This window comes from Talpa occidentalis, unplaced genomic scaffold (assembly GCF_014898055.3).
Source record: "Talpa occidentalis isolate TD23 unplaced genomic scaffold, MPIMG_talOcc4v2.1 talOcc4.7, whole genome shotgun sequence".
Classification (NCBI taxonomy): Eukaryota; Metazoa; Chordata; class Mammalia; order Eulipotyphla; family Talpidae; genus Talpa; species Talpa occidentalis.
The window spans coordinates 121602227-121626749 of record NW_023605083.1 but is presented as its reverse complement, the minus strand read 5'-3'; the positions used below and the strand labels follow the sequence as shown (position 1 = coordinate 121626749).

Sequence of the window (24523 nt, the reverse complement as noted above, 5' to 3'; positions counted from 1 at the left end):
GTCATGCAAGAACACAGAAATAGACCATGGGAAACTGTCCCTGGTGGCGAAGGGTCATCGCTGGCACGGGAAGAGTGTGAAATGCTGTTCCCTGCCCCTTTCCAAAATCCCTCAAGACCAGGAAAAGGACAGGGGCCTTCCCCCATTCTGCAGAGGGGGAGAATGGGGTCATTAGACATGGGAAGCCCCAGGGGCTGGGTGCTGGTGGAAGATGCTGCCCTCCTGGTTGGGTGTTCTCCAGAGGGGCTGGTTACCCAGGGCTGGCAGTGCTGAGCCCTCTGGGATGCCCCCATCAGAGCAGAGGGAATCTGCCTGAGCTGGGGAGTCAAGATTCCTGACCCTGTTTTGCTGCTGCTTCCCTGGTGGAGTTTTCTAGTAGCTGCCTCTCCACGAGGCTTGGCTTTCTGTCTGGGTAACGAGGGGGTCAGAACAGGTGATCTCCGAGGCCCTTCCACTCTCCTCCCTCAGACCTGAGAGCTGCTTTTACCTTGTGTTGATACCCCAGCAGCTTCCTGCTCCCTCCCTCATACTGTGTGCCCTCTGGGTCCCCTGGGGGGGCCTCCCTCCAGCCTTTTGTGACTGGTGGCTCCTGGGAGCACCTTCATGTTAAAGCAAGTGCAGTTTCTTTCTTAGGTCAGCAGAGTAGTCCACACACTGCTGCCCCCTCCTTCCTGGGCTTCTTGGGAGGAGCTAAAAGTACCATTTCCCTGCTGCCTGGGTTTGGGTCACAGGGATTCTGGAGTCGGTGACTCCTCCAAGAGAGGGCTTGGTTCTGGGCACGGCTTTGACATGTGCAGAGCAGGAGGAAAGCTTGGCCTTGCTTGCTCTTGGGCAAAAAACTACACTAGATTTTGGTGGGGTTTATTTTTTGAGCCCTTACTCCCATAAGTGCTGTTCCTTGTCTGCTTGGGGGCAGTGCCCCTTGGCCTGGACACTCTCTCTTCAGTCACAGGCTATGCTGACAGTCATTCCAGTGCTTGCCCCGTCAGCACTGCATCATCGTCCCCCAGGGGCCAGATTATCCTTGGTTGTACTGTGCCGAAAATCTGTTAGGGGAATCTGCATTGGACTGATGGGGGCTTGGTGAGGTGGGAAGCCAGCCGGATGGGAAGGAAGTGTCATAACGGTGTCACTGTTCTCCAGTTGTGCCTGTGAGTGGGGCAGAGCGGGCGATCTCTTGAGCTGAGTATGTGTGCAAAGGCTAGACATAGCTCCCTGGACTGGACCCCCTCTGTGCTCACCCCCCAGGTCAGAACAGGATGGCACTCCTAGTTCTTCCTAAGACCACCACTCCCAGGGGCAAGGGCCTGCATTTCCAGAAGGAGTGTGGATCAGGGTAGACCTGGACCCTTCCGTCTTCCCTGTGCACGAGATTGCTGTGTCTAGTCTTCTCTCAGTCCCTTACAGTGCTCTGTCAGAGGAGGTGTGGAGGTGTAGGCAGGACCCAGGGCCTTGCCCTCTCATGTCGCCCCTCCCCTGGCCTTTTAGGGGTCTCTGCGAACTGGCATTCCCACTTTTTTTTTTTTTTTTAAAGATTTATTTATTTATTGATTGATTGATACATACAAGCACTGGGTACAGTTAGAAGCGCAGGAGGGAGAGAGAATTCACCAGAGCCAGAGCAGGGAGCAGAGCAGGCAGAAGGACTGAAGTACACTGCTGAGGGGAGCAGCGGGCGGCAGGAGAGGTCTGCGCGCCATGCGGGACCCTCCTCCCGAAGCCGGGGAGCAGCCGGGGATTGAACCGGCGTTGCAGAGACTGCCGGCAGCTTCCCAACCCAGCGCTCAACCGCTGCGCCACCGGGGAGGCCCTGGCATTCCCACTTTTAAGGAATAGTGCCCCGCTGCCTATTCTCTTCCTTTTCCAGAAGTCCTCCTACCTTTTTTGGTCCACCAAGAGGTGGAAGAGAGCCTCCTCCTCCTCCCATTTCTATGACACACCCACTTCCTTTTCCAGTTGCTTCATTTTGATGGCAGTCACTGCTACCTGCTTTGCTTATGCCAAGCTGGCAGAGCAGATCTTGGGGCCCAGGGCACGATCCTCGAGGGGGTGCAAGGCCAGCCAGATGCTAGGAGTTCCTTGACACCCTCTCCTCCTGCCCCCATTCCCCTGACTCTAGCTACCTGCTCACTCATGGCCCCTTCCCTCCTGGCTGGAACCAGATTGTTACCTGGCACAACCCTAGCGTGCTGCATCCTGTCCAGGTCCTGGAGGACCTGCAGATTAATATTCTCCAGTCGCCTTTGCTTCCTGCTTATATGGAAACACAGCTGTATGGCAGTGCTGCTGGCTACCCCTTAGCCTGCATACCAATGGGGCTGCGGCTCCGCTGCAGTGCAGGACCTAGCATCTCTGCTGTGGTGCAGTGGCTCCATGGGAGCCCTGGTGGGTGATTTCCCTCGCCTGACTCTTAAGGCAGGGCTCTTTTGCAAGTGAAGCCAGCACAGCTGGCGGCAGTTCCAGCCCTAGGCATGGTTATATGCTGGGAGCCAGGAGTGCTTGGACCCCTGCCCTTCCCTGGGCGGGCTGACATCCGGCTCCCACAGCCCCGGCACTGCTGGGAGCAGCAGGTTGAAGCCCGTCCACCTCTTGGCTGAGTGATCAGAGTGCCATGGGCCAACCCAGCCTTGCTTAGAACAGATAACTTTTCAGCCAGCTTGGGGCCCTGCTGAGCCTTTCCAAGGCTGGGGAGACCCGAGGCTGACTGCTGGCTCTTTGCTGCCACCCTGCTTTTTGCAGCCTGGAATGAGGTTGGCCATCTTCAGAAAAGCCCTCTGTGGTTTCCAAGGCCCTTCTTCCTGGTGCCAGGGCAGAACAGGGGTTGGGAAGGAAGAGAGAGAGAGAGAGTGAGTGAGTGAGTGTGTGTGTGTGTGTGTGTTTTTAACCCCACCCTTCTAGCCACATCTGGCCACTCTTGCAGATGTGGCTCTAGCCTCGTGGCCGCAGAGTCGTCAGTGTGGCTGGCGGGCAAACCACAGAGGAATGTGTCTAGCTGTGCTCAGTGAGAAGGGGCTGGTGGGGATGAGAGATCCTGTTCAGGTTTTACCTTTCCGCCTCTACCTCCAGTGGGGCCCAGAAGAGCGTTCAGGCCCCCGCCTTGGTGACATTCAGTGTAGGTTCCCTAGAGAGATCCAGGCCCATAGACTACATTGGCGGGGTGGGGGGGCTTTTGTAGCTCAGCCATTAGTCACCCCCCACCCCAGCTCCTCCTCTACTCCTGATGAGGAACAGTGGAAGGGGTCTGGTAGAGACCCACTCTTCAGCAGGAGACACTGGTACCATCAGGAAGAGGAGATCCTTCCTTCTCCAGACCCTGCTACCTCCCTGGGGTGTCATAAGGAAAGAGAGCTTGCTTTGGAGAAAGAAATGGGAAAGAACAAGATGGGTAGGCCCCATCTCTCACTTCCTCCTTCCCAGGAGGTGGGTAGCCTGCCCTCCCCTTCCTGCTGGTGTCAGGAGGCTTTGTGGGGTGTGAGCTGGGCTTGGGGCTCCCTGCTGGCTTGGCATTTGCCCCGTTGCCCTGGCAACCACTGGGGAGTGGTAGGGAGTGACATTCAGTGACCAGAGGACAGTATCTAGGGATCAAGAAGAGGTCAAGACCCAGCCTTTCCCAAAGCCCATTGAAACTTTCTGCCGCCCCCCGCTTGGTCAGTCCATATCCACTTGGGGACCTGGACACAAGGAATGAGGACCCAGCGGACGCCTCCAGCCCTTCCCAGAGGACTTTCTCTCGGACTGGAGTTCTGAGATATCTGCCTTAGCTCCCGTGCCCCCTCCCACCTTACCCTTCTTCCTGTCTGATTCCCTTTCCTTTCCTGTCTCCTCCTCTACCTCCTCCCCGCGCCTGCCGCCCATTCTCTCATTCCCCCTCCCCCCGCACAGCTGCTGTTTGGCTCTCTCTATATATAGCGGCATTTTCAGGGTAATTACAATAAAACTGTTGAAAGGAGATAATCCTGCAAAGGAAGTGAGTCTGACTCCCAGCCCCCTCCTGTCCCTCCTGGTGTAGCCCTGCACCCCTTTCCCGGGGGCCTCCTCCTCTCACACTTCCTGCCCCCATTCTCACAGCCCCTCGCTCTTGCCCCTTCTGCCCCAGCCGGGTACGGGACAGAGGAAAGGGGAGAGGGCAGAATGTTCAGCCGTTCCCCAAGCGCCGCTCCTGGGCTGCCAGAGGGCTTGGGCTGCCGGTCCTGCCAGTCCTGGAAACCAGCTGTGTGCTTCATTTCGCTTCTAGTTTATTTAGGCTGCTCGTTGGGGTGTGTGGGGTGTTGAGAGGTGGGGAGGGGGGCACAGGACAGTGGTTACATCATAGGATTTGTTTTCCCTCCTCGTTGTCACTTGGCTGTGTGTCTCAGGTCAGTTACTTTACTCTCCTTAAACGTCGCTTTCCTTATTGGTAAAGTAATTCCCATAAAATGCCCAGTGGAGGTAACTGTCAATGACGAGATCACGTCTGGAGCACTCAGCCTTCCAGGTATTGTCCTTCATGCTTCTACATCATTTGTTACTGAAGTTCCTGGCTATGACCTTAATTAAGGAGGCTGCATCTATGGAGCAGAGACTGGACGTCTCCTCTCTGGGGGTCTAGTAGTCCTACCTGGTAGCTTTCTGGGCCCCGGGCATGACTTTCCCATGCCTAGTGGGGTCTGCGATTGGGCCCACTGACCCCTTTCTGTTTCTTCTTCCCACAGTGGAGGTGAAGCCTGTGCTGCCAGGAACCATGCCCAGCTCCATGGGGGGCGGGGGTGGAGGCAGTCCCAGCCCCGTGGAGCTGCGGGGTGCTCTGGCAGGCTCTGTGGACCCCGCGCTTAGGGAGCAGCAACTGCAGCAGGAGCTTCTGGCGCTCAAGCAGCAGCAGCAGCTGCAGAAGCAGCTCCTGTTTGCTGAGTTCCAGAAACAGCATGACCACCTGACTCGGCAACATGAGGTCCAGCTGCAGAAGCACCTCAAGGTGAGCGAGGGGGGTGCGGGGGGGCCACCCAGACCTCTGACCCCCGCCCGGACCTGGCTCACCCCGCTTCCCTCCCCCTGCACCCTGCAGCAGCAGCAGGAGATGCTGGCAGCCAAGAGGCAGCAGGAGCTGGAGCAGCAGCGGCAGCGGGAGCAGCAGCGGCAGGAGGAGCTGGAGAAGCAGAGGCTGGAACAGCAGCTGCTCATCCTGCGGAACAAGGAGAAGAGCAAAGAGAGTAAGGCTGGGGGCTTCTGGGGCCAGATGGCCCTGGCCTCCTCCCCTCCCCCAGGCAGTGGGCTTCTGGCCCCAAGCACACGGGTCAGCTGTACCCTATCCTGCAGGTGCCATCGCCAGCACTGAGGTGAAGCTGAGGCTCCAGGAATTCCTCCTGTCGAAGTCAAAGGAGCCCACGCCCGGCGGCCTCAACCATTCCCTCCCACAGCATCCCAAATGCTGGTAGTGTCCCCGGGCAGGCGTGGGTCGCAGCAGTCTCCTGCTCCAGGTCTCCATGACTGCCAGATGGCACGGGGATCCTCCCTGTAGCCTGATACAGATCCTGCAGTCTCTCTTAGGAGATGAGGCTCCCACCCCTGGGGGCTCTCTGCTTCCTTCCCTGGGGCCCCTCTCCTATCCTTACAATCAGCAGATATTTCATAAATGTATCTGGCCGGGTGGCAGGTCCACTGGCTGGGTGATAACCTAGATCTGTTTCCATCTCTATCCCTTACCCTCAGGGGAGCCCACCATGCTTCTTTGGACCAGAGTTCCCCTCCCCAGAGCGGCCCCCCTGGGACGCCTCCCTCCTATAAACTGCCTTTGCTTGGGCCCTATGACAGCCGAGATGACTTCCCCCTCCGCAAAACAGGTGAGTGAGGGCCGGCCCAGCCTCCCAGCTCCGGGGCTCTGGCTCCATGGAGGTGGGCACATTCCTTGGGCAAGGCTGCTGCTGGAAGGTGGGTCTTTCCCAGGGCTGGGCTGCAGGTGGATGGGTCTGAGCCCCAGCTACCTTTTCCCTAGCCTCTGAGCCCAACTTGAAAGTGCGTTCGAGGCTAAAGCAGAAGGTGGCGGAGCGAAGAAGCAGTCCCCTTCTGCGTCGGAAGGATGGGACTGTCATTAGCACCTTCAAGAAGAGAGCTGTTGAGATCACAGGCGCTGGCCCTGGGGGTAAGGTCTCCTTTCCCATCCCTGTTCTGAGGACCTGAGAGTGGGGGGTGGCTCCAAGCAAGCCCAGGTGACAGCCACTTCTCCCGTAGTGTCATCTGTGTGTAACAGCGCACCTGGTTCCGGCCCCAGCTCCCCCAACAGCTCTCACAGCACCATTGCTGAGAATGGCTTTACTGGCTCAGTCCCCAACATCCCAACCGAGGTACAGGCTGTAGGGCTGGGCTGGGTGGGCCAGAGCTGCTCCCTTTCCCTTGGAAGAAGGAGGGCAGCTTCTTCCAGTCTGTCTCCCTAAAAGTGTCCACAGGGACCTCTCTGCTGCTGCACAGGCTAGAGGGACCTTTAGCCCTAAAGTGGGATTTGTCCCGTGGGCTTCTGAAGGGCTCTGAACATTCAGTACTCACCCCTCCTCCAAGATGGGGTTTTGTTGGGGAGGAGCGGGGCACCATTCAGAGCCTGTCCTTGGCCCAAGGTAGCCCCCCTTTACTCGCTCTCATGCCTGTCTCTCCCGACTGCTCCCCAGATGCTCCCCCAGCACCGGGCCCTCCCTCTGGACAGCTCCCCCAACCAGTTCAGCCTCTACACGTCTCCCTCTCTGCCCAACATCTCCCTAGGGCTGCAGGCCACGGTCACTGTCACCAACTCGCACCTCACCGTAAGTACGGGGCAGGAGGCCGTTCTCCCTCTGGTGTCACGGTCATCAGTCCTGGATGCCCCCACTGGAACTTTTGCTTCCCCAAAGCCCCAAAGGAGATGAGATCAGAGGGCTCTGCTCGGAGTGCCTGATGGGCAGAGGGTAGACGAGGGATGCTGATCCAGAGTTGGTGGGACTGGGGGCAGTTTATGCCCCTCCTTTATCTCCATTGCCTTCCTAACTCCTCAGGCCTCCCCGAAGCTGTCGACGCAGCAGGAGGCCGAGAGGCAGGCCCTCCAGTCCCTGCGGCAGGGTGGCGCACTGACGGGCAAGTTCATGAGCACGTCTTCCATCCCTGGCTGCCTGCTAGGCGTGGCACTGGAGGGTGACACCAGCCCCCATGGGCACGCCTCCCTGCTGCAGCACGTGCTGCTGCTGGAGCAGGCCCGGCAGCAGAGCACCCTCATTGCAGGTGAGTGGCTGGGAGCTGTTGGAGGGAGGAGCGGCAGTCTCCTCTTTTGGGGGATTGAGGCAAGGCCCATTGAGGAGAAACAGCCAGGGATACCCTCCGGCCCTGTCACAGGCACCCTGATTGCCCGCCTTCCTCTCAGCATGTCCAGCGCTGCCCTCCACAGAGTCTGCCGCCTTCCTGGAGCTCATGTTCCAGAGCAGTGCTGTCTAGTAGCAATCCAACACCAACTGTAGATGTAATTTAAAATTTTCTAGTAAACTTTAAAATGTAAAGAGAAACAGGTGAAATTATATTTAATAAAATGTATTTAGCTCTTTATATCAGTGGGTTTTATTTCAAGGTAGAGTCAACACAGAGCTATAGGTAAGATAATCTACTTTGTGTTTCGTGATGTCCGTGTAATCTGGTGTGTTTTTCCTAGAGCACTTCTCAGTTTAGACAGGCCACGTTTGAAGCACTCAGTCGTCACATGTGGCTGGGAGCTGTGGGATTGGTCAGGATAATTTTGGAGAGTCAGTCCCTTAAGTAGCATCAGAAGAGGGACTGCATAAAAGATGTATGATCCTGGTCCCCAGGCCGAGATCAGGAAGATCTTGTTCAGCTGGGAGAACTAGTTGCTGCTCATTCACATGAAGGGCCTGAGTTTTTATGTGTAATCATAAGTGCATCAAAGGGAGAGGATGGTTAATCCAGGAAGGCTTGCTGGAGGCAGTGGCTCTGAGCTTTGAGACTGCTAAGTTTTGGGAAGGAGGGGGGATAGGGCTCAGGTTTGGGGCCATAGTGCTCCAGGCCTTCCCAAAACTTTTCCTGAGTATGTAGGTAGCAGTTCCAGGGGGAGGAGAGTCAGGGTCGACCAGGGTGGGGTGACCAGGGGTGGGGTGACCTGGTACCCTGACGAATGATGATTACTCTTCTCCCACCCACCACAGTGCCGCTCCATGGCCAGTCCCCACTGGTGACCGGTGAACGCCTGGCCACCAGCATGCGGACGGTGGGCAAGCTCCCGCGGCACCGGCCCCTGAGCCGCACTCAGTCCTCGCCACTACCCCAGAGCCCCCAGGCCCTGCAGCAGCTGGTTATGCAGCAGCAGCACCAGCAGTTCCTGGAGAAGCAGAAGCAGCAGCAGCTGCAGCTGGGCAAGGTGAGCCGGGGGAAGCAAAAGGTGATGGCTGTGCTGGGGGCACACACACGGGGCACCTGGCTAGCAGGAAGGGAGTGAGGGCTGATACCCCAGGCTACTCCCTGATTACATCTGCTCAGAGGAGTGGAGTTGTCTTTTTCTAACTCAAGTAGAAGCTCTGCCTGGGCTGGCAGCTGCTAGGAGAGGGAGGGGAAGGGTGTAACCTCTTAGGTCCCAGGCTGCATGCTGGCCCCGCACCATCTGATGTGCCCCCTCTCTTCTACTCACAGATCCTCACTAAGACAGGGGAGCTGTCTCGGCAGCCTACCACCCACCCGGAGGAGACAGAGGAGGAGCTCACTGAGCAACAAGAGGCCTTACTGGGGGAGGGAGCTTTGACCATACCCCGAGAAGGCTCCACAGAGAGTGAGAGCACACAGGAAGATCTGGAAGAGGAGGAGGAGGAGGAGGAGGAGGAGGAAGAGGAGGAGGACTGCATCCAGGTCAAGGACGAGGAGGGCGAGAGTGGCACTGAGGAGGGGCCTGACTTGGAGGATTCCAGCTCTGCTTACAAAAAGGTGCCTTCTGCCCCCCTCCCTCCCCCCAAGTCACCACCCCTCTGGCCTCCCCTCCCCCCCTTCAGTTTCTTGCCATGTAGGAGCAGCTTTCTTTCTAGGCAGAGGGGAGTAGGAGAGAGGCAAGGGGCTGGGGTGTGGGGAGCTGCTTGTGTGGGTCTCGCTGCCTGAGCTCCAGTCTGCCAGTCCCTCCCTGCGTCTGTGACTGCCCCCGCCTGTCTGCTTGTGTGTGTATGTGTATATGTGTGTGTGTGTGTGTGTGTGCATTCACGCGCACGTGGCCTGTGTGTATCTGCGTTTCTGCCTGCGTAGGGCCGGTTGTGCGTCGGTCTCTGCGTGCTTCTGCGTATATACACACACACCCACTGTTACTACAGTCTGCCCTGCACCTAGCGCACATCCATTCATTGCGGACACAGCAGAGCCCTCCAGGCCTGACTCATCCCGCCCCCTCCCACACCCCCTGTCCCTCCCAGCCTCTTACCTCAATGCTACTCTGGTGTGACTCATCACGTCCCCCCACTAATCTCCTCTTGAAGATGGCTAGGCTCAGCCTTTGGTCCCCTGAGAAAGGAGGTGGGGGAAGGAGGAGGTTTGGAAGAAAAGGACTGGATTGGGGCCCCCTGGAGGGGCCAGGGCACCTGTCCTCGCTTCCTTCTCAGGCTCAGCCTCATCCAGGCTCCCTCCCACGCTCTTCCCACCCAGGTATTCTCAGAAGCCCAGCAGCTGCAGCCTCTGCAAGTGTACCAGGCTCCACTTAGCCTGGCCACCGTGCCCCACCAGGCTCTGGGCCGTACCCAGTCCTCACCTGCTGCCCCTGGGGGCATGAAGAGCCCCCCAGACCAGCCCACCAAACACCTCTTCACCACAGGTGAGTCCCATTACCTCGGTTTATCCTCCCATCATGCATCAGGGGTTTGTGCATGGCATCCCTATGGGCAGTGTGAGGGGCTTAGCTGCCTCTGAGGGGAATGCTGCCTCTGAGAGCACCCTGAGGCAGTTAAGTGGGTCTAGTTCTCTCCCTGTGCCCCTTCGCCACCCATGGGAGCCTCTGCCTCCGCTGTGAGGGTGATGAGTGCCCTGTCCCTACCCACCATCTTTCTGGGGGCTCCCACCCCCATCATTGCAGAGGACCACCTGCTTCTTTCTGCACCATCACCACATAAGCCCTGGGTGGAGAGAGCCCACTCTCTCATTTGGGTTCTGCCCTTCTAGCTTCCTTCCTTTCCCCTGTGAGGTCAAGAGTAAGGCCTCCATTTGTTCCAGAAAGCTCTGCATGAAGCTACCTAGGCTGGGCTCTGAGGGCCACAGATGACTGAGGGGGGTCATGTCTCACAGGCAGGGTGTGTGGAGGAGCACGTGGGCTGTGACAGGATGGGGAACTATGGAAAGGCTGTATGTGGCTGGGGGATAGTGTTGGGAACATGGCAGAAATCAAAAACAGTAGGGCTATCAAGGGCAGCTTTGTTGAGGTTTGAGGAGCAGAGGAATTTTGGACAAGCAATAATGGAAGAAAGGAATTTCAGGAGGCAGGCTGTGGGGTGGCCAGGTGGCCATGAGGTAGGACTTGGGTCGGGCGAGCTGGGGAGGGCTCAGTGGGCTGCAGGCTATGGGGTTAGGCTGCATGTGGGCCTGGAGCAGTGCTGGCTGACAGGCATTCCCCTCGGCCCAGGTGTGGTCTACGACACATTCATGCTGAAGCATCAGTGCATGTGTGGGAACACGCATGTGCACCCCGAGCATGCTGGTCGGATCCAGAGCATCTGGTCCCGGCTGCAGGAGACGGGTCTGCTTAGCAAGTGTGAGGTAAGGGAGCCCCTCTTGCCTCCAGCACCCCCCAACTCAAACCCACTGAAAGCTGTTGTATCTCCTCTGCCAGTAGAGCCACTCAGCATCTCTTCCTGTCCTCTCTTCAACCCCTCATCTCAGGGCCAATCCCCCCAGTGACCTTTCAGTTTTATGCCTTATAGCCTACGTCCCCCCATGGTCCCAGTTGGATGGGGGCGGGTCCTGGACTGGGTCCCTGGGGGCCCAGGAAATACTTTCTTAAAAAATCCTTGCATCTCCCAAGGCCAGAAAGGCTGTGGGGCAGAGGGAGGATCTCGGCAGTGGGGAGAGCTAGGTCTTCAGGGCCACCCCCTTACTGGCTTCTCCTCCTGCCTGCACCTGGCAGCGGATCCGGGGTCGCAAAGCCACACTGGACGAGATCCAGACTGTTCACTCCGAGTACCACACCCTGCTTTACGGGACCAGCCCCCTCAACCGACAGAAGCTGGACAGCAAGAAGCTGCTTGGTGAGCTGGCAGGCCCATGGCAGGGTATGGGCCAGGCCATGTCCTGCCAGGTAGGATAAGGGCCTGTCAGGAAGGCTGCCCAACCAGGGTAGGTAGGTGGGTCCATGAGTGCAGGTCATCCCATTGGCAGAGGTGGCATAGTTGCCAGATTGTGTATGGATGTGGGGAGGAGGACCCAGACTAGAATACTTAACCTTCAGCTGGGGCCTGAGGAGGGCCAAGGCCAAGGGCCAGGGGTGCCATTCACGTAGAACTCGACAAGAACAGAGCATGCTGGTGGGGTGCATTGCAGGGGGAGGAAAGGTGACAACTCAGGATTGGTGATGGGGGAGAGCTTTGTTGTTCTTCCCAACCTGCCATCTGGCCAAGGTTGGACGTCTCTCCACAACAGGGCTGCAGAGGCCTGACCCGCATTTAGGCTGGCTTTCTTTTTCTGAGACTGAGCTCACTGCCTGCTGCAGACCCCAAACTGTAGCCCTGGCAGTTGAGGCAATTTCCAAAGTAGCTCTGTCCTTCTTCCCTGCAGGCCCCATTAGCCAGAAGATGTACGCCATGCTGCCTTGTGGGGGCATAGGGGTGAGTAGGGTACCTGCCAGCGGGGGTCAGGTGGCTCTCCCAGCACCGGGCCCTCCCTTCCTGTCCCCCATGGCTCTGGCCCACTATCCAGGTGCCCACCCCCTTCTTGCCCTCCCCCTACAGGGGGCATGCTGAAGCCTGCTCCCTGCCCCTGCAGGTGGACAGTGACACTGTGTGGAACGAGATGCACTCCTCCAGTGCCGTGCGCATGGCAGTGGGCTGCCTGGTGGAGCTGGCCTTCAAGGTGGCAGCGGGGGAGCTCAAGGTGTGTGTGTACCAGGAACCTAGGCACAGCTTGACCTTGCCCTGCATCCCTAGGAGTGGAAGACAAGGGCAGCCTTGGCCTTCCCTTCAGTGAGGCACTGTCCTTTGCAGCTTTAACTCTAAGGCACCAGAGTGGGGTGGTGGTAACAGACGGGGCTGGGCCAGCTCAGGGCAGAGGGGTGAAGAGGGATCAACAGAGGCACTGGTATCCAGTGCTCTCAGGGTGTCTTGGGGCCAGAAGTATCTGCCTGCCCATGTGGCCTGCACACATCTGTAAGGGTGTGTGGGACATCCTGTGCTTTCTGTGTTCTCATCCCTGGTCTATGCTTCTCACCTTCTGTGTCCACCCTGCTGTGGTCCTCCTGCCTTGCTGTCTGTATCTCTTCAGAATGGATTTGCCATCATCCGACCCCCAGGACACCATGCTGAGGAATCCACAGCCATGTGAGTGGCTCCCACCCTGCAGAGTCACTGCCTTCCCTCTTCTCCCTCCCAGCTGAGCTCCTGAGCACACGGTCCTGTAACACTAACCCTCTGCCCCTCTCTCCCTACACCCCCAGGGGATTCTGCTTCTTTAACTCTGTAGCCATCACAACCAAACTCCTGCAGCAGAAGCTGAACGTGGGGAAGGTTCTCATCGTGGACTGGGTAAGCAGTGGGCTGGTGGGGCCAGGGTCAGCCTTCTGAAGCTCCCTCCCCAACCTGACCTCCAGACCTCTTCCTCAGGCACCTGCTGGCACTGGGCCTGATGATTTACCAGAATCCTCCTGCCAGAGCCTTAGCTCTACCCTCACATCCCCCAAGAGCGCCCTCCTCACGAGGGGAGACTCGAAAGTGGTTTTAGCCCTGGTACCTCTTGGCCCCCACCTTGCAGCCTCAAGCAGCTGTGGGGACTGCCAACCTTGCCATTACCTCCATTGCTAGACCATTCTCCACTGGGGCCGACCATGTGCCAGGACTGGATTAGTATTTGACACATGGTGTTGCTCACGGCCACTTGGAGAACTAAGGTGTCCATTTCCTTGAGCAGAGGCACTTGAGTTGTTGCATGGCTGACCCAACCCAGGTCGCTTAGCTGGGAATGTTGGCACTGGGCTCAGGTCAGGCCTTTTTGGCTCCGACACTCTGCTCTTGCTCCTACACAGTGCTTCTCAAACCCTGCCTCTCATGGCAGAGGGAAAGGCACCAGCACTCCCAGTGAGCTGGGGAAGTAGCAGGAGCACTCCTCAGCAAGGAGGAACTCTCTCTGAAGCCCAACTTTGGCTTAAAAATTTATGTAAATGTTGAATTCTTCTTCAGAATATGTTGTTTATTTTCAACTCCTTACTCGCTTTCATGTTCCCTCCACACCGTGAGTGGAGTGGGCTCTGCAGGGAGGGCTGCTGTGGCTTTGCGTCTCCCCTGTGCGGTGGTGTCACATCCCAGGCCCGCAGACCCCGGCTAGAGAGGCGTGGGCTGATGTTGTGAACGGAAACAGACATCCTGCGGCTAGTGGTGGCTGCGTCCCAGAGCTCACCGTAGGGTAGGGGTAGTGGGCAAGTGGGAATGCGACCTTGGGGCCAGAGCCTGGGCTATCTTCCTGATGCTTACCCCTCCCCTCTAGGACATTCACCATGGCAATGGCACCCAGCAGGCCTTCTACCACGACCCCTCTGTGCTCTATATCTCCCTGCATCGCTATGACAACGGGAACTTCTTTCCAGGCTCTGGGGCTCCGGAAGAGGTACAGCTCCCGAGCTCAAACTCAGGGCCCCTCGGGGAGGTAGCAGAATGGGACCTGGCAGGGAGCCCCAGAGGCCTGTGGTGGTACTGGGATCTGGGGAGTTCACTGCCCCTCCAGGTAGAGTAGAGGCCAGTGGAGTAAGGGCTGGAAGAGGGGCTGTGGGGGGCAATGCTGGGGATCCCCAGGCAGTGAGAATAACCCCTCCCCCACCCTGGTGCCAGGTTGGCGGAGGGCCGGGCATGGGGTACAATGTGAACGTGGCATGGACGGGAGGTGTGGACCCCCCCATCGGAGACGTGGAATACCTAACGGCCTTCAGGTGGGGACTGAGAAGGGCCAAGGGCAGGGTGGGAGCGCCCCCACTCCCCTCTGGGCCCTGTCACGGGAAGGGTAGAGGCACTCAGTTCTTCTGGGCGGAAGGGCTTGTCTTGGGGGGGAGGGGCACGCAGAGTGCAGTGAGGCCTGGCCGCCGGCCGAGGTCAGCTTGGGCCATCCCTTTGCAGGACAGTGGTGATGCCCATTGCCCACGAGTTCTCACCTGATGTGGTCCTAGTCTCCGCCGGGTTTGATGCTGTTGAGGGACACCTGTCTCCGCTGGGTGGCTACTCTGTCACCGCTAGATGTGAGCCTGCCAGGGGATCGAGGGACGCCGTGGACAGTGAGGATGGGGTTGGGCGGGGCCGTGGAGCAGGAATAGACTGATCTTTCGGGCATTGGGGGCAGGTCCAACACTTGGGATCATCCTGGCAGTGCCCCTCCACCAACCTTGGCCTTGAGGGGCCGGCAGGTGTGGGTGGGCTAGTGGAGGGTGTGTCTCCTCCTCAGGTCACAGAGGGAGCTTGGGCCCTCAGGTTGCAATGGTGTCCCTTAGAAAACACTCGGTGGGACTTTTTAGAGCCTGTCTATTACATTTTGTCTTTCGTGTGATATTTAGTCCATTGATTGAATTTTATGGAAATGTATTTGAGTTTAAATCTGCCATCTTATTTTGTGCTATTTGTCTCACCTTCTACATTTTTCTCTTTCCTTCTCTTGAATGTTTGGGTTTTAACCATTCCATCCTCCTCCTTTTACCCATCCCCAAAGGTTTTGGCCACTTGACCAGGCAGCTGATGACGCTGGCAGGGGGCCGGGTGGTGCTGGCCCTGGAGGGAGGCCATGACTTGACCGCCATCTGTGATGCCTCTGAGGCCTGTGTATCAGCTCTGCTCAGCGTGGAGGTGAGGGGGAAAGGAGCATTGGGGAAGGACAGAAAGCCAGTGGGTGAGGGGCAGCAAGGGAGAGCCCCTTTCTGGGTCAGGCAGCACTAAATGCCCTTAGCAAGGTTTTCCTGGGTCCTAAGGACAGTGGATGGCTGGGGAGGCCCTTCTGAGTAGGGCTTCCTGCAGGAAGGCTGGTTTTCCATTGCAAGTGATGTCTGGAGCTGAGTGGGGATGGTTAGAGGGGCACTGCCACCCACTTTCCACCCTAAGCCTTCTCTTCTTTCTCCTGCCAGCTGCAGCCCTTGGATGAGGCAGTCTTGCAGCAAAAGCCCAACGTGAATGCAGTGGCCACGCTAGAGAAAGTCATCGAGATCCAGAGTGCGTGGGGACTGGCAGAGGGGCTTAGGCCTCTGCGTGCTGAGGGGGCGGAGCATGAGGGAATGCCAGGATTGGGGATGGACATCTGGGCGTTTCCGTCCACCCTGACCGCCTGACTTCTCCAGGCAAACACTGGAGCTGTGTGCAGAGGTTTGCTGCTGGTTTAGGCCGTTCTCTGCGGGAGGCCCAGGCAGGTGAGACGGAGGAGGCCGAGACTGTGAGCGCCATGGCCTTGCTCTCGGTGGGGGCCGAGCAGGCCCAAGCTGCTGCAGCCCGGGAGCACAGCCCCAGGTAAGGTCCCTCCCACCTCTCTGCCCCGGCCCCAGCCAGTACACCCCCTTCCTGCTCAGTGCCCTTCCCTGTGCTTGTCCCTACAGGCCAGCAGAGGAGCCCATGGAGCAGGAGCCTGCCCTGTGACACCCTGGCCCCCATCCCTCTGGGCTTCATCATTGTGATTTTGTTTATTTTTTCTATTAAAAACAAAAAGTCACACATTCAACAACGTGTGCTGTGTGGGTCTCTCAGCCTCGCCCCTCCTGCTCCTTTAAGCTGCCTCAGGCCCCCCTTTCCGTGGCCCACATCTCAGCTATAGAACTTTGCTCTCTCTGTAGGGTGTAGGGGGTCCCCTTCCCCTCCCCCATGTTGAGCCCCACACCCACTACCCGCATCCTGTCCTTTTCCCCCTTGGAGCCTAGGCTAGCTGAGGGTAAGCACGGGGGCCTAGGTTGTACCTTCTGGTTCTTGGGTCTCTGTGAGAACAGTGTTTGGTGCCTTGGCTTCAGCCGACTTGGGGGGCATTGCCTTAATTTCACCCTCCTCCCCACTCCAGCCTTAGGGAGGATCCCAAGGGCCCCTCTACAGTAGATGTAGAGTGGTGGGGAGGTGAGCTCCCACCCTGCAGTTCTCTGCCCTTGGCTCCCTCAGTTGTTCTCTCCATCTCTGCAGGCCCCTTCCCGCTCTTTCCTCCTGGCCCCAGCGCTGAGGGGGACTCTTGTGCCCTAGGACGTGGGCCTGAGGTCTGTGGGCAGGGCTCTCTTGCCGCATACTCCTCAGGGTCTGTCTCCCCTTCCCAGGGCTGGAGAATGAAGTCTGTGGGGAAGGCCTCGGAGGAGCTGCAGAACCAGGCCTGCTCTCCACCGTACTCTGTTGGCTTCCCTGCCCCTCTGCTCGCAGGCGTTGGGGAGGGGGAGAAGGTGGTCCCTGCAGGGGGGCTCCAGGCTGGTGAGAGCCCCCCTGCTGCTCAGGACCAGATTTCCCCAGCCATCCAGCATGCTGCAAGTAGATGGGGCAGTAGCCCACCTCCCTCCTGAGGCCTTTTGCTTTGAAGCCTGGGGATAGTGAGGGGTCCAGTTCTACAGGGGCAGGGTCAAACCCAGGAACTCAGGAGTCTGCCCTCAGCTAGAGCTTCCCTTCCTCCTGGGCTCCCTTTGCTGGCCAGCAGCCCAAGGGAACTAAGACCAGGAGGGGGCTGGGCACTGCCCTTTCTCTGTCCTAGGAGCCCCACTGAGCCCCGATTCCAGGGCTGGGGCCCACTAGGCTTCTAAGGAAATGCTGTCCAGCCTGTAGGAAACCAAAGATGGGAAGCGGCTCCTAAGGGCTGAGTCTTCCTCCTCCTTCCCAGCACTACACACACTTCCTTTCTTCCATCCCCAGGGCCCCACCAATCTGTTTACATATTTATTATCCTAACGGGGGCCTGAGCAGGGTTGAGGGAGCCAGGGGAGGGGCAGGAGTCCCACCACCATCGGTTCATTGTGCGCTTGTGTCTTGTGTGTTGTATGTTCTAGATTCTCCTGGGGGATAGGGATGGGGCCCAGTGTACCAGGCCTCCCCATGCTGAGCCCCAGCTCCAGGCCCCTTGCCCTCCCTCTCCCCATGGCTGGTCTGGATCTCATGTAAACCCACTCCTTGCTTTGTTCCCCTGGATATGGATTTCAGTTAAGTATTTTGTAACCTGTTACACTGTGTGTCCTTGTGTAAATAAACTTGTTTCTGGCAGTGGCTTCTGGGGCCAACGTCTCTGTTCTCTGGGCTCCCAAATGGAATACAGGTTCTCATTTGCCTTCCTAGCCCCAAAAACCAACCTGTTCTTTGTTTCTCCGGCTCCTGAACTAGCCAATTTAGGAAGCAGGAGGCGATAGTGGGACGCAGCGCTGCCTGTAGGTGAAAGACAGCTCACACTGACTGTAACTGTCCCATGGGGCCAGTCGCATGGCTGAGGTGGTGGTGGTGGGGAGGGCCCCAGGGCTGAAAGTCTCACTGAATTTGCAGTCATCCCCTTTCCCTTGGACTCTGCTCTGTGGAAACAGGGTGCTGTGTAGGCAGCCTGGCAAGGGTGCCACACACAGGCAGGTTCAGTGGATATGCGCATACAGGCATGAAAGAAACCCACAAGTGTTCAAGGGCTTTATTGGGCCACTCGGTACTGCAGGAACCCACTGGTTTTGCTTTTGTTCCTTGGGGACTTGGGAGGGAAGGCAGGAGGACCAGCATTGCTGGGGCTAAAATCAGGTGGTGGGAGAAGAGGGGACTTCAAATGAACTGGGTCTGTTGGGAGCTGGAGGGGTGGGTCTGCCTCCTGGAGTGTGGCAATTGCGGACTTGGCTTTTGGGAAGGAAAAGTGGCATCTGAAGTTAGGAAGAGCGAATGGGGGGTGCTTCTTGGGCACTGAATGTGTGTACCACCCAGGGCACCAGGGCCAGGACCAGGCATGGCCAGAGGGTATACTTGAGGAAATTGAAGATATAGAAAAGGCTGATCTGAGGGGGGTGGCCCAGCCAGTCCAGGGGGCCCAGCAGCCCCATAGCCAGCACAAAGCAGGTTATCTTTTGGCCATTTCCCAGGTATGCCCGCCGTATCTGGGCATAGCAGGGCGAGTGCAGGGCGATGCCCAAACCCAGGGCAGCCCCTGAATCACGGCTCAGGGAGGCAAAGGGTCTGCTGTCCACATGCACCCACTCAGGCCGCTCACACCACTTGGAGGCTAGGTTGATGGACCTGTGGAAAGGAGGGGTCTTTGCCAGGAGGGATGTTCCCCTGGAACCTACCAGGGGATTGCTTTCAGCTCCTTTGGGACCTCCCCCATGTTGTGCTGTGATTCCAGCAGAGTCTACCTTTGTGAACAGGTAATGTATCCCTTCTTTGCTACAACAGACTAGAGCTCCATTAGACTAGCTATGGGTGAGGCAGGACAGGCCTTAGCCTGTGCAAGCTTCAAAGCAGGACTTACCAAGAAAGATCGAGGCCCAGTGTGAAGAGGGTCCAATAGATGAGGCTGGCACCCAGCAAAAGAGCCAGTGAGGTCAACCCGTAGAAGCTTAGCTCCCGCTCCATAGGAACCCGGGGGGACATCAGCCAGCCCAGAACAGCACCTAGGGGAGTGGGGTGATAGTAGCTTAAGGAGTTTGGGATATGGCCCCTCCTGAACTGCAGTGCAGATTGGCAGTAGAACGGACTGAGACCTAGGGAGGGGGTTGAGGCTGCACAATGGGAAGATTCCACGCTGGTCCAGCCAGCAGTGCCCTCTGGGTCTACCCTGCTACCCAGTTGCTTACCAGTTATGAGGCCACCCAAAACCTGGTGAGGGAAGTGTGCTAAGAGGAAGATCCTGGACAGGCCAACCGCCAGTAGGAAGGTGCAGTAAGCCATGCTAGGTATCACCTTCACCCATTGCCTAAAAAAGGAGAGAGGCAAATGGTTCAGGGGTGTCCATACACAGCTTCACTGCCCTTAGCACCCAGGATGTCATTATTGGGCCAATGTCCCAGGTTCCCCAAGGCTCCCAGGCTGCCCTCCTGTGGACCTTTTAAGTCCAGGATACCATCACCCCTACTCCAATTGGGGGGCAATGCCAGGGTGTACCTGTGGGCCCGGATGGCCACCTGGGAAGAGAGAGTCGTCATTATGGGCCAGAGGGCTGCTCCTGTGACCATGCAGTGTCCAGAAGGGCTGCCTGCCGGGGGATCCAGAAGCTGAGGTGAGAGGATGGGGGTGGAAGCCGGGTGCCCCTCATGATAGCTCAGCATAGCTGCCTCCCCCTGGTTGAGAAAAGAGCTTTCCCCCAGAGCTGGTCCATAGCTCCCTCTGCCCTGAGCCTGCTTTTCCCCTCCCCTCACCTGAGGCCACTGCTCCCAGGTTTCTGTCTTACCTCTTGGCTCTACTCTAAATAAGATGGGCAGCTGGCACACAGCATGTGTGCTTGTCTCCCATAATTCTTGGTCTTCCTGGGGGTTTCTTTGTTTTCTGGGCCAGTAACTGACTAGGCCACCCTGGCTGCAAAGTACCTGAAATATTCATTTGAACCCTAACTACCCTGGGAAAGGGAGGTTTGAAGCTTCTCACCTGGACCAGTTTCACAAGAAGAAGGGAACTGGTGAACCTGGACTGGGGACTGGCCATAGTATCCCGACTCGTGGATCCACCAAAAGGGCCGGTCTCCAAACAGAAACCTAGAAGAACAGATGTGAGATGGTATTAGGCACATTAGCTAGAGAGATAGGAAGGGGTCGGAAGGACACTAGGGAGAACTCTGGAGGGCCTATAAGGTAGAGTTAAAAAGGGGCTTCAATTCTATGCTGTTATCTTGCATGGTTTTTTTTAAATCTTGCGACAGGAGAAAGCATGCTATTGAAAAAAAAGTGGGCCTTCCTGGTGGTGCAAGGGGTTAAGCACAGCACTGTTAAGGGGTTAAGCACTGCTATCTGCAGTCTCTGCAACAGGAGTTTGATCCTGGCTGGCCAAGGAGCTACCTACATGGCACAGTAGCCCTCTCTTGTCTCGCCCGCTGCCCCCCTCAGCAGTGTATTTCAGTCAATCCACCTGTTTTGCTACCCACTCTGTCTCTGGTGAATCCTCTCACCCCCCCCCCACTTCTGACCTGTACCCCAGTTCTTGTATGCATAAATAAATAAATCTTTAAAAAAAAGTGACAGGGGTGCAGAGGTGTATGCGGTCTTGTGCATGCATGTGTGTGTGTGCATATGTATGTGTGTATGTGCACATGCGTGCATATACTCTCAAATGCCCAGGAGCCCCAGGCTTACCCTTCCCACTTCAGGGTCAGCTCTTCTTATCCACAGAGAGCCCAGGACCTGGGTCTTTCCCTCCCTCTCTCTCAGACCCTCCTGCTTCCCTCTTTTTCCATTTCCCAAATTCCATCCTGAATTACCTAGGAAATCCTGTTATACCTGAAGACAGAAGTGGGGAATAGACAGAGAAAGCTGAGAAAGAATAAGGAATACAAAAGTTCAAAGTTCCCTGGCCTACCAGGTGCTTGGCTGGATGCTGGGAAAGTGTCCAGGCACTGAAGAGGTTGCTGTAGGCAGAGAGAGAAAAGGTGGAGGGAGCAGAACTTCTGACAGGTAGCAAAGTACAGGGGAGGGAAGAAGTAAAGAAAGGACTTGCCTCTCCGCAAAAATGGAGTCTGCTTTACACGTCAGGTGCTCAATACATACTTATAAAATGAATAGGGGCTTTGTCATGGGGGGAGGGCATACTTAGGGTGTGGTCTGACTCTCGAGATATCAGGAGCAGAGAGAGAGAGGCTTATACTATTAGCGGGGAGAGCACAGAGCAAAAGGCAATTAGGCAAGAAAGCAATGACTAGGCAATAGTTTTTCCCTTGACAGTACCGATGAAGGCCTTGCAGAGAAGAGGGGAAGGGAAGGAAACTCCCATTCTGTTTTTCAGCAAATAATTCCAGCCCAATCAAGTGTCTCCTATGAATCTCCTTTCCCTCCCCCAGGTTGGGGATCTGGCGATAGAGGCTGAAGGTAGAGGAGGTGCAGCTGCATGTCCAGCAGAAGGCACAGCTCCCTTCTGCACCCCAGAGAGAAAAAGGTGGCACAAAGAGATAAGCCCCAAAAGCCCCACCCACCTTGAAATTCGTGGCTTCTAAATATCAGTGACGAGCCTGCTAGTGAATGAAGAGGAAATAGAAGACAAAGTACTCTCCTGAAGGTAATGCTTTAGCCTAGAGCTTTACAAACTTCACTGTGCACAGGAGTCATCTGGGGACTAGTTAAAATGAAGATTCTGGTTCCTTAGCTCTGACATGGCGCCTGAGCTCCCGCATTTCTAGTAAGTTTTCAAGTGTCCCTATGCTGTCACTTGTGGTCCTGGGACCACAACTTAATTTGCATGACTTTTCTGTCCTTAGCAACTAGCGTGATGCCCAAGACAAAGCATGAATGAATAGATGAGTACCGAACAGATGAATGAAAAAGTGAGCTGGGAAGCAAGACTCTGCTACTTAAGTCATCATAGCTACTTGTTAAAATACAGATTCCAGGCCCCTCCCCAGCAGTTTCTAAATCGTACATCTGAGGTGGGAGGGAGTATGTGCATTGTAAACACGCCCCTTAGGTGAGATGATCAGGCCCAGTGGTCTAATGAGTAGGATGGGAACTCAGGTTTGAGTCCAAGATACACAACAATGCTCAAAGGGGAAAACTCAGGAGCCTGGGGTCTGGGGTGTGAAGGCCACGAGTTCACAGTGGGGCAGGCTGGAGGGAGAGATGCAGGCTTTTGAGGCACCTGCCAGAGAGGTCAGCCCTTAAACAGGACTCAGCCTTGGGGTGGGGGCGCACAGGACTCAGCCTTGGGGTGGGGGCCGGGACACCGGGGGCTTCGCTATCTCACCACTTGAAGATGAGGTTGAGCCACTCGGTGATGAGGCTGATCCAGAGCACCGCGATGCCCACTCGGCGGGAGGCATAGTAGGCCGCGGGGAAGTAGAACAGAAAGAGGCTCTTGGGATCGCCCAGAAAGGTGACCCAGAGCCACACGTTCTCCAACCAGGGCAGCTGGTTCTGCAGCGCCTCGGCCATGGCGATGCCCGCCCCTAGCGTGGACTCCATGGCGACCCGGAGGCCCGCCGGGCCCCGGCTTGCTCTAAGAGGGAAGCGGAGGTGTCAGTGCGACTAGGAAGCGGCTCCCCACAGCCTCCCCAAACCCACTCTTCCGCGCTCCAGGCCCCGCCCACCCATCAGGGGTTGGCGCAAGCCCCGCCCCCCGCCCCAGGCAGTTCGAAGCTCACGCGAGCCGGGCCTTCTGCCCGTACGGTTTCCTCTTGCGCTCTTCCCGGGCCCCCGCTACAGGGCCCCGCAGGGGACAAATCTTTGCGAATGCGTTTCCGCAGGCCCCACGTGGCCGCTGTTGCCGGCACGTGGGCATCCGGCGTAGAGGCGGGCCCCGCTGCTGTTCCGGGTCAAGAGACAAACTAACCTGCGGGTCTGCGGCGTGTCCGGAGTGTTTGCTGTGGTGCTGCTGCTGCTGCTGCTGCTGCTGCGAAAATGGATGCGTGACCTCCAAGACGAGCGTTCCTTGCAGATCAGACTTCTTGTCCTCTTTTCTCTAGCACCGCTACCCTTCAGAAATATTTTGAGATCTGTTGGAGAGAGGGTTACGGAATCCGCTCCTCTGGGGAACCACACAGCCCGTTCTGCACCGGAGTGGGACTCGAAATTTGCACACACACCCCACCCCGCGCACCCAATACGCCCCCATGACTCCTCCACCTCCCCCCACCCCCGTCCTGCCCGTCCAATCCGAGACTCCCGCTTCAATTCGTCTTCTGTTGATTTAGGGGCTGACAGATAAGCATCTAGGTTTTGAGGTGTCATCCTTAAAGACTTAAAAAGTCTTACATATAGCACGATCTTAATTCACACTTTCAGTTCCTAACTTGCCTTGCCCTCCTATCCTCTTGCCTTCCAAAACACCGCAGGGCAGAGAAACCGTGAGATAGTAACTGGGTTGGTATAAAGGAGGAGGGGCACACACCCACGACAAAGTTTAGAATAACCCTCTGGAGGAATGCACAGGAAATAGAAATCTCAGCTATTCTGGGCCACTTTGGTCCTGCCTAGAGGCAGGGGTGGGGTGGGAAAAGACTAGAGGCGCCTCTGTTCCTTCCAACTTCAAGCAACTTTGTTCTTGGAGAGTTTATTGATTGGTGGATGAAAATGGGCTCTTGGAAAGAGATTCATTTCACTAATTAAAAAGGTGTGGGGAAAGGACTCTGGATAAAGGTCTCTTCACTCCCTTGCTAAATGTTTTTTAATTGCCCCAAGGAGAAAGCCTAAATTTTCTGTCTTTGAAAGTTCGCTCTGACTTTAGCCTTTACCAGTCTACCCTCACTGTCTGTTTCATAATATTTCTGAAAATATATTCCTTGAAGTCACCATGCTTCTCATCCTGGGTCTTGGCACATGCAGTTCCCTCTGCCTGGAACATCGCCACCTTCTTTCTTGCTAGTCCTTCAGGTGTCACATTTTTCTGTTCCTCCAGGAAGGCTTACCTAACAGTGTCTGGCAGTTATATATGAAAACCTATAATCACAGTGACATATTAAAAAATATCAGTGCGCGGGAGCACTATTGATATACCTAAAACTAGGACTGTATTGATATACCTAATATTAGGAAGTTGATATCCCTTTTAGGGTAAAGAAACACTTTTGAACTTTGTTCTGGTTAAGTAGCACCAGGGATAGCCTTTGCCTCTCTTTGGACTAGGGGAAGGTCAATCTATTGTTGCTCACACATGAGGCCCTAGAATTTCTATACTTGGAGGAAGGGTATAGGTGAGTTAGGGATAGCAATTGGGGGTGGTAGAGTTTGAAGTTGCATCTGCATAGTATTTACATGTTAAGAAAATTGTGGCGTTGTTATTATCACTGCTCTTCATTCCTGTTCTTTGCCTGGCTTTCCAGAGGTGTGAGCAAGAAGAGAGATGGGGAAGCACCCCAAATTCCAAGGTGATGAGTGAGCAATAATGGGGGAATACTATTTATTAAAGACCTACCACATGTCATGTATTGGTACAAATGTCATTTAATTTCCTGTATACAGTATTATCTAATACAGTACAGCAGCAAATAGCATCATCTTTAGAAACAGGTAGACCAAGTCTTCACAAATTGTGCGACATGTTTAGTCTGGACGTGTTTAGTCTGACTGTTAAACGTAAAAATAGGATATTGATTCCACCTTTAAGGTCTGATGGATGCTCACTAAGTGATCATATAGAAGCAAAAATGAAAAAGGATCAGGTTTAGTAAATTGCTCAACGTCACAAAACTTATTGACAGACCTGGGACCCAGATTCGTACTTAGTAATGTCTATAGCTAATGTTCTTTCCATTACGCCACGTAACTAGATATAATCATCTT

At 56.2% G+C, this 24523-nt stretch overlaps 2 protein-coding genes across 13 annotated transcripts in view; one reads left to right on the top strand and one right to left on the bottom strand.

The window, feature by feature from the left end:
- HDAC5 (histone deacetylase 5) overlaps nucleotides 1-17351 on the top strand; it is an 82445-nt gene extending 65094 nt beyond the window's left edge. For 6 of the 11 annotated variants that reach the window (XM_037491752.2, XM_054688697.1, XM_054688696.1 and 3 more), the window contains 23 exons: nucleotides 4692-5186; nucleotides 5293-5407; nucleotides 5686-5816; nucleotides 5969-6115; nucleotides 6205-6317; nucleotides 6636-6767; nucleotides 6996-7218; nucleotides 8148-8359; nucleotides 8629-8916; nucleotides 9619-9784; nucleotides 10586-10719; nucleotides 11087-11207; nucleotides 11734-11783; nucleotides 11941-12048; nucleotides 12436-12491; nucleotides 12608-12695; nucleotides 13651-13770; nucleotides 13992-14089; nucleotides 14274-14392; nucleotides 14857-14990; nucleotides 15266-15350; nucleotides 15476-15641; nucleotides 15728-17351. In XM_037491752.2, the coding sequence (XP_037347649.1) occupies nucleotides 4692-5186; nucleotides 5293-5407; nucleotides 5686-5816; nucleotides 5969-6115; nucleotides 6205-6317; nucleotides 6636-6767; nucleotides 6996-7218; nucleotides 8148-8359; nucleotides 8629-8916; nucleotides 9619-9784; nucleotides 10586-10719; nucleotides 11087-11207; nucleotides 11734-11783; nucleotides 11941-12048; nucleotides 12436-12491; nucleotides 12608-12695; nucleotides 13651-13770; nucleotides 13992-14089; nucleotides 14274-14392; nucleotides 14857-14990; nucleotides 15266-15350; nucleotides 15476-15641; nucleotides 15728-15767 (3341 nt within the window). In that variant the 3' untranslated portion in view covers nucleotides 15768-17351. Of the gene's footprint in view, nucleotides 1-4288; nucleotides 4475-4691; nucleotides 5187-5292; nucleotides 5408-5685; nucleotides 5817-5968; nucleotides 6116-6204; nucleotides 6318-6635; nucleotides 6768-6995; nucleotides 7219-8147; nucleotides 8360-8628; nucleotides 8917-9618; nucleotides 9785-10585; nucleotides 10720-11086; nucleotides 11208-11733; nucleotides 11784-11940; nucleotides 12049-12435; nucleotides 12492-12607; nucleotides 12696-13650; nucleotides 13771-13991; nucleotides 14090-14273; nucleotides 14393-14856; nucleotides 14991-15265; nucleotides 15351-15475; nucleotides 15642-15727 lie in introns of those variants that run through there. The other 5 variants (XM_037491755.2, XM_037491754.2, XM_037491756.2 and 2 more) reach the window with 2 other exon arrangements.
- Nucleotides 17352-17725: 374 nt separating this feature from the next.
- Nucleotides 17726-22307, bottom strand: G6PC3 (glucose-6-phosphatase catalytic subunit 3). Of its 2 annotated transcripts, XM_037491776.2 has the most exons (6): nucleotides 21990-22307; nucleotides 19692-19798; nucleotides 19212-19302; nucleotides 18905-19023; nucleotides 18580-18721; nucleotides 17726-18347 (listed from the first exon to the last, which is right to left on the bottom strand). In XM_037491776.2, exons 1-6 carry the CDS (start codon nucleotides 22205-22207, stop codon nucleotides 17984-17986), a joined length of 1041 nt encoding a protein of 346 aa, XP_037347673.1. In that variant the 5' UTR covers nucleotides 22208-22307; the 3' UTR covers nucleotides 17726-17983. The 2 variants fall into 2 exon arrangements, with proteins under 2 accessions (XP_037347673.1, XP_037347674.1); XM_037491777.2 differs by lacking the exon at nucleotides 18905-19023 and having other exon boundaries at nucleotides 18270-18347; nucleotides 21990-22241.
- Nucleotides 22308-24523: the final 2216 nt, after the last annotated feature.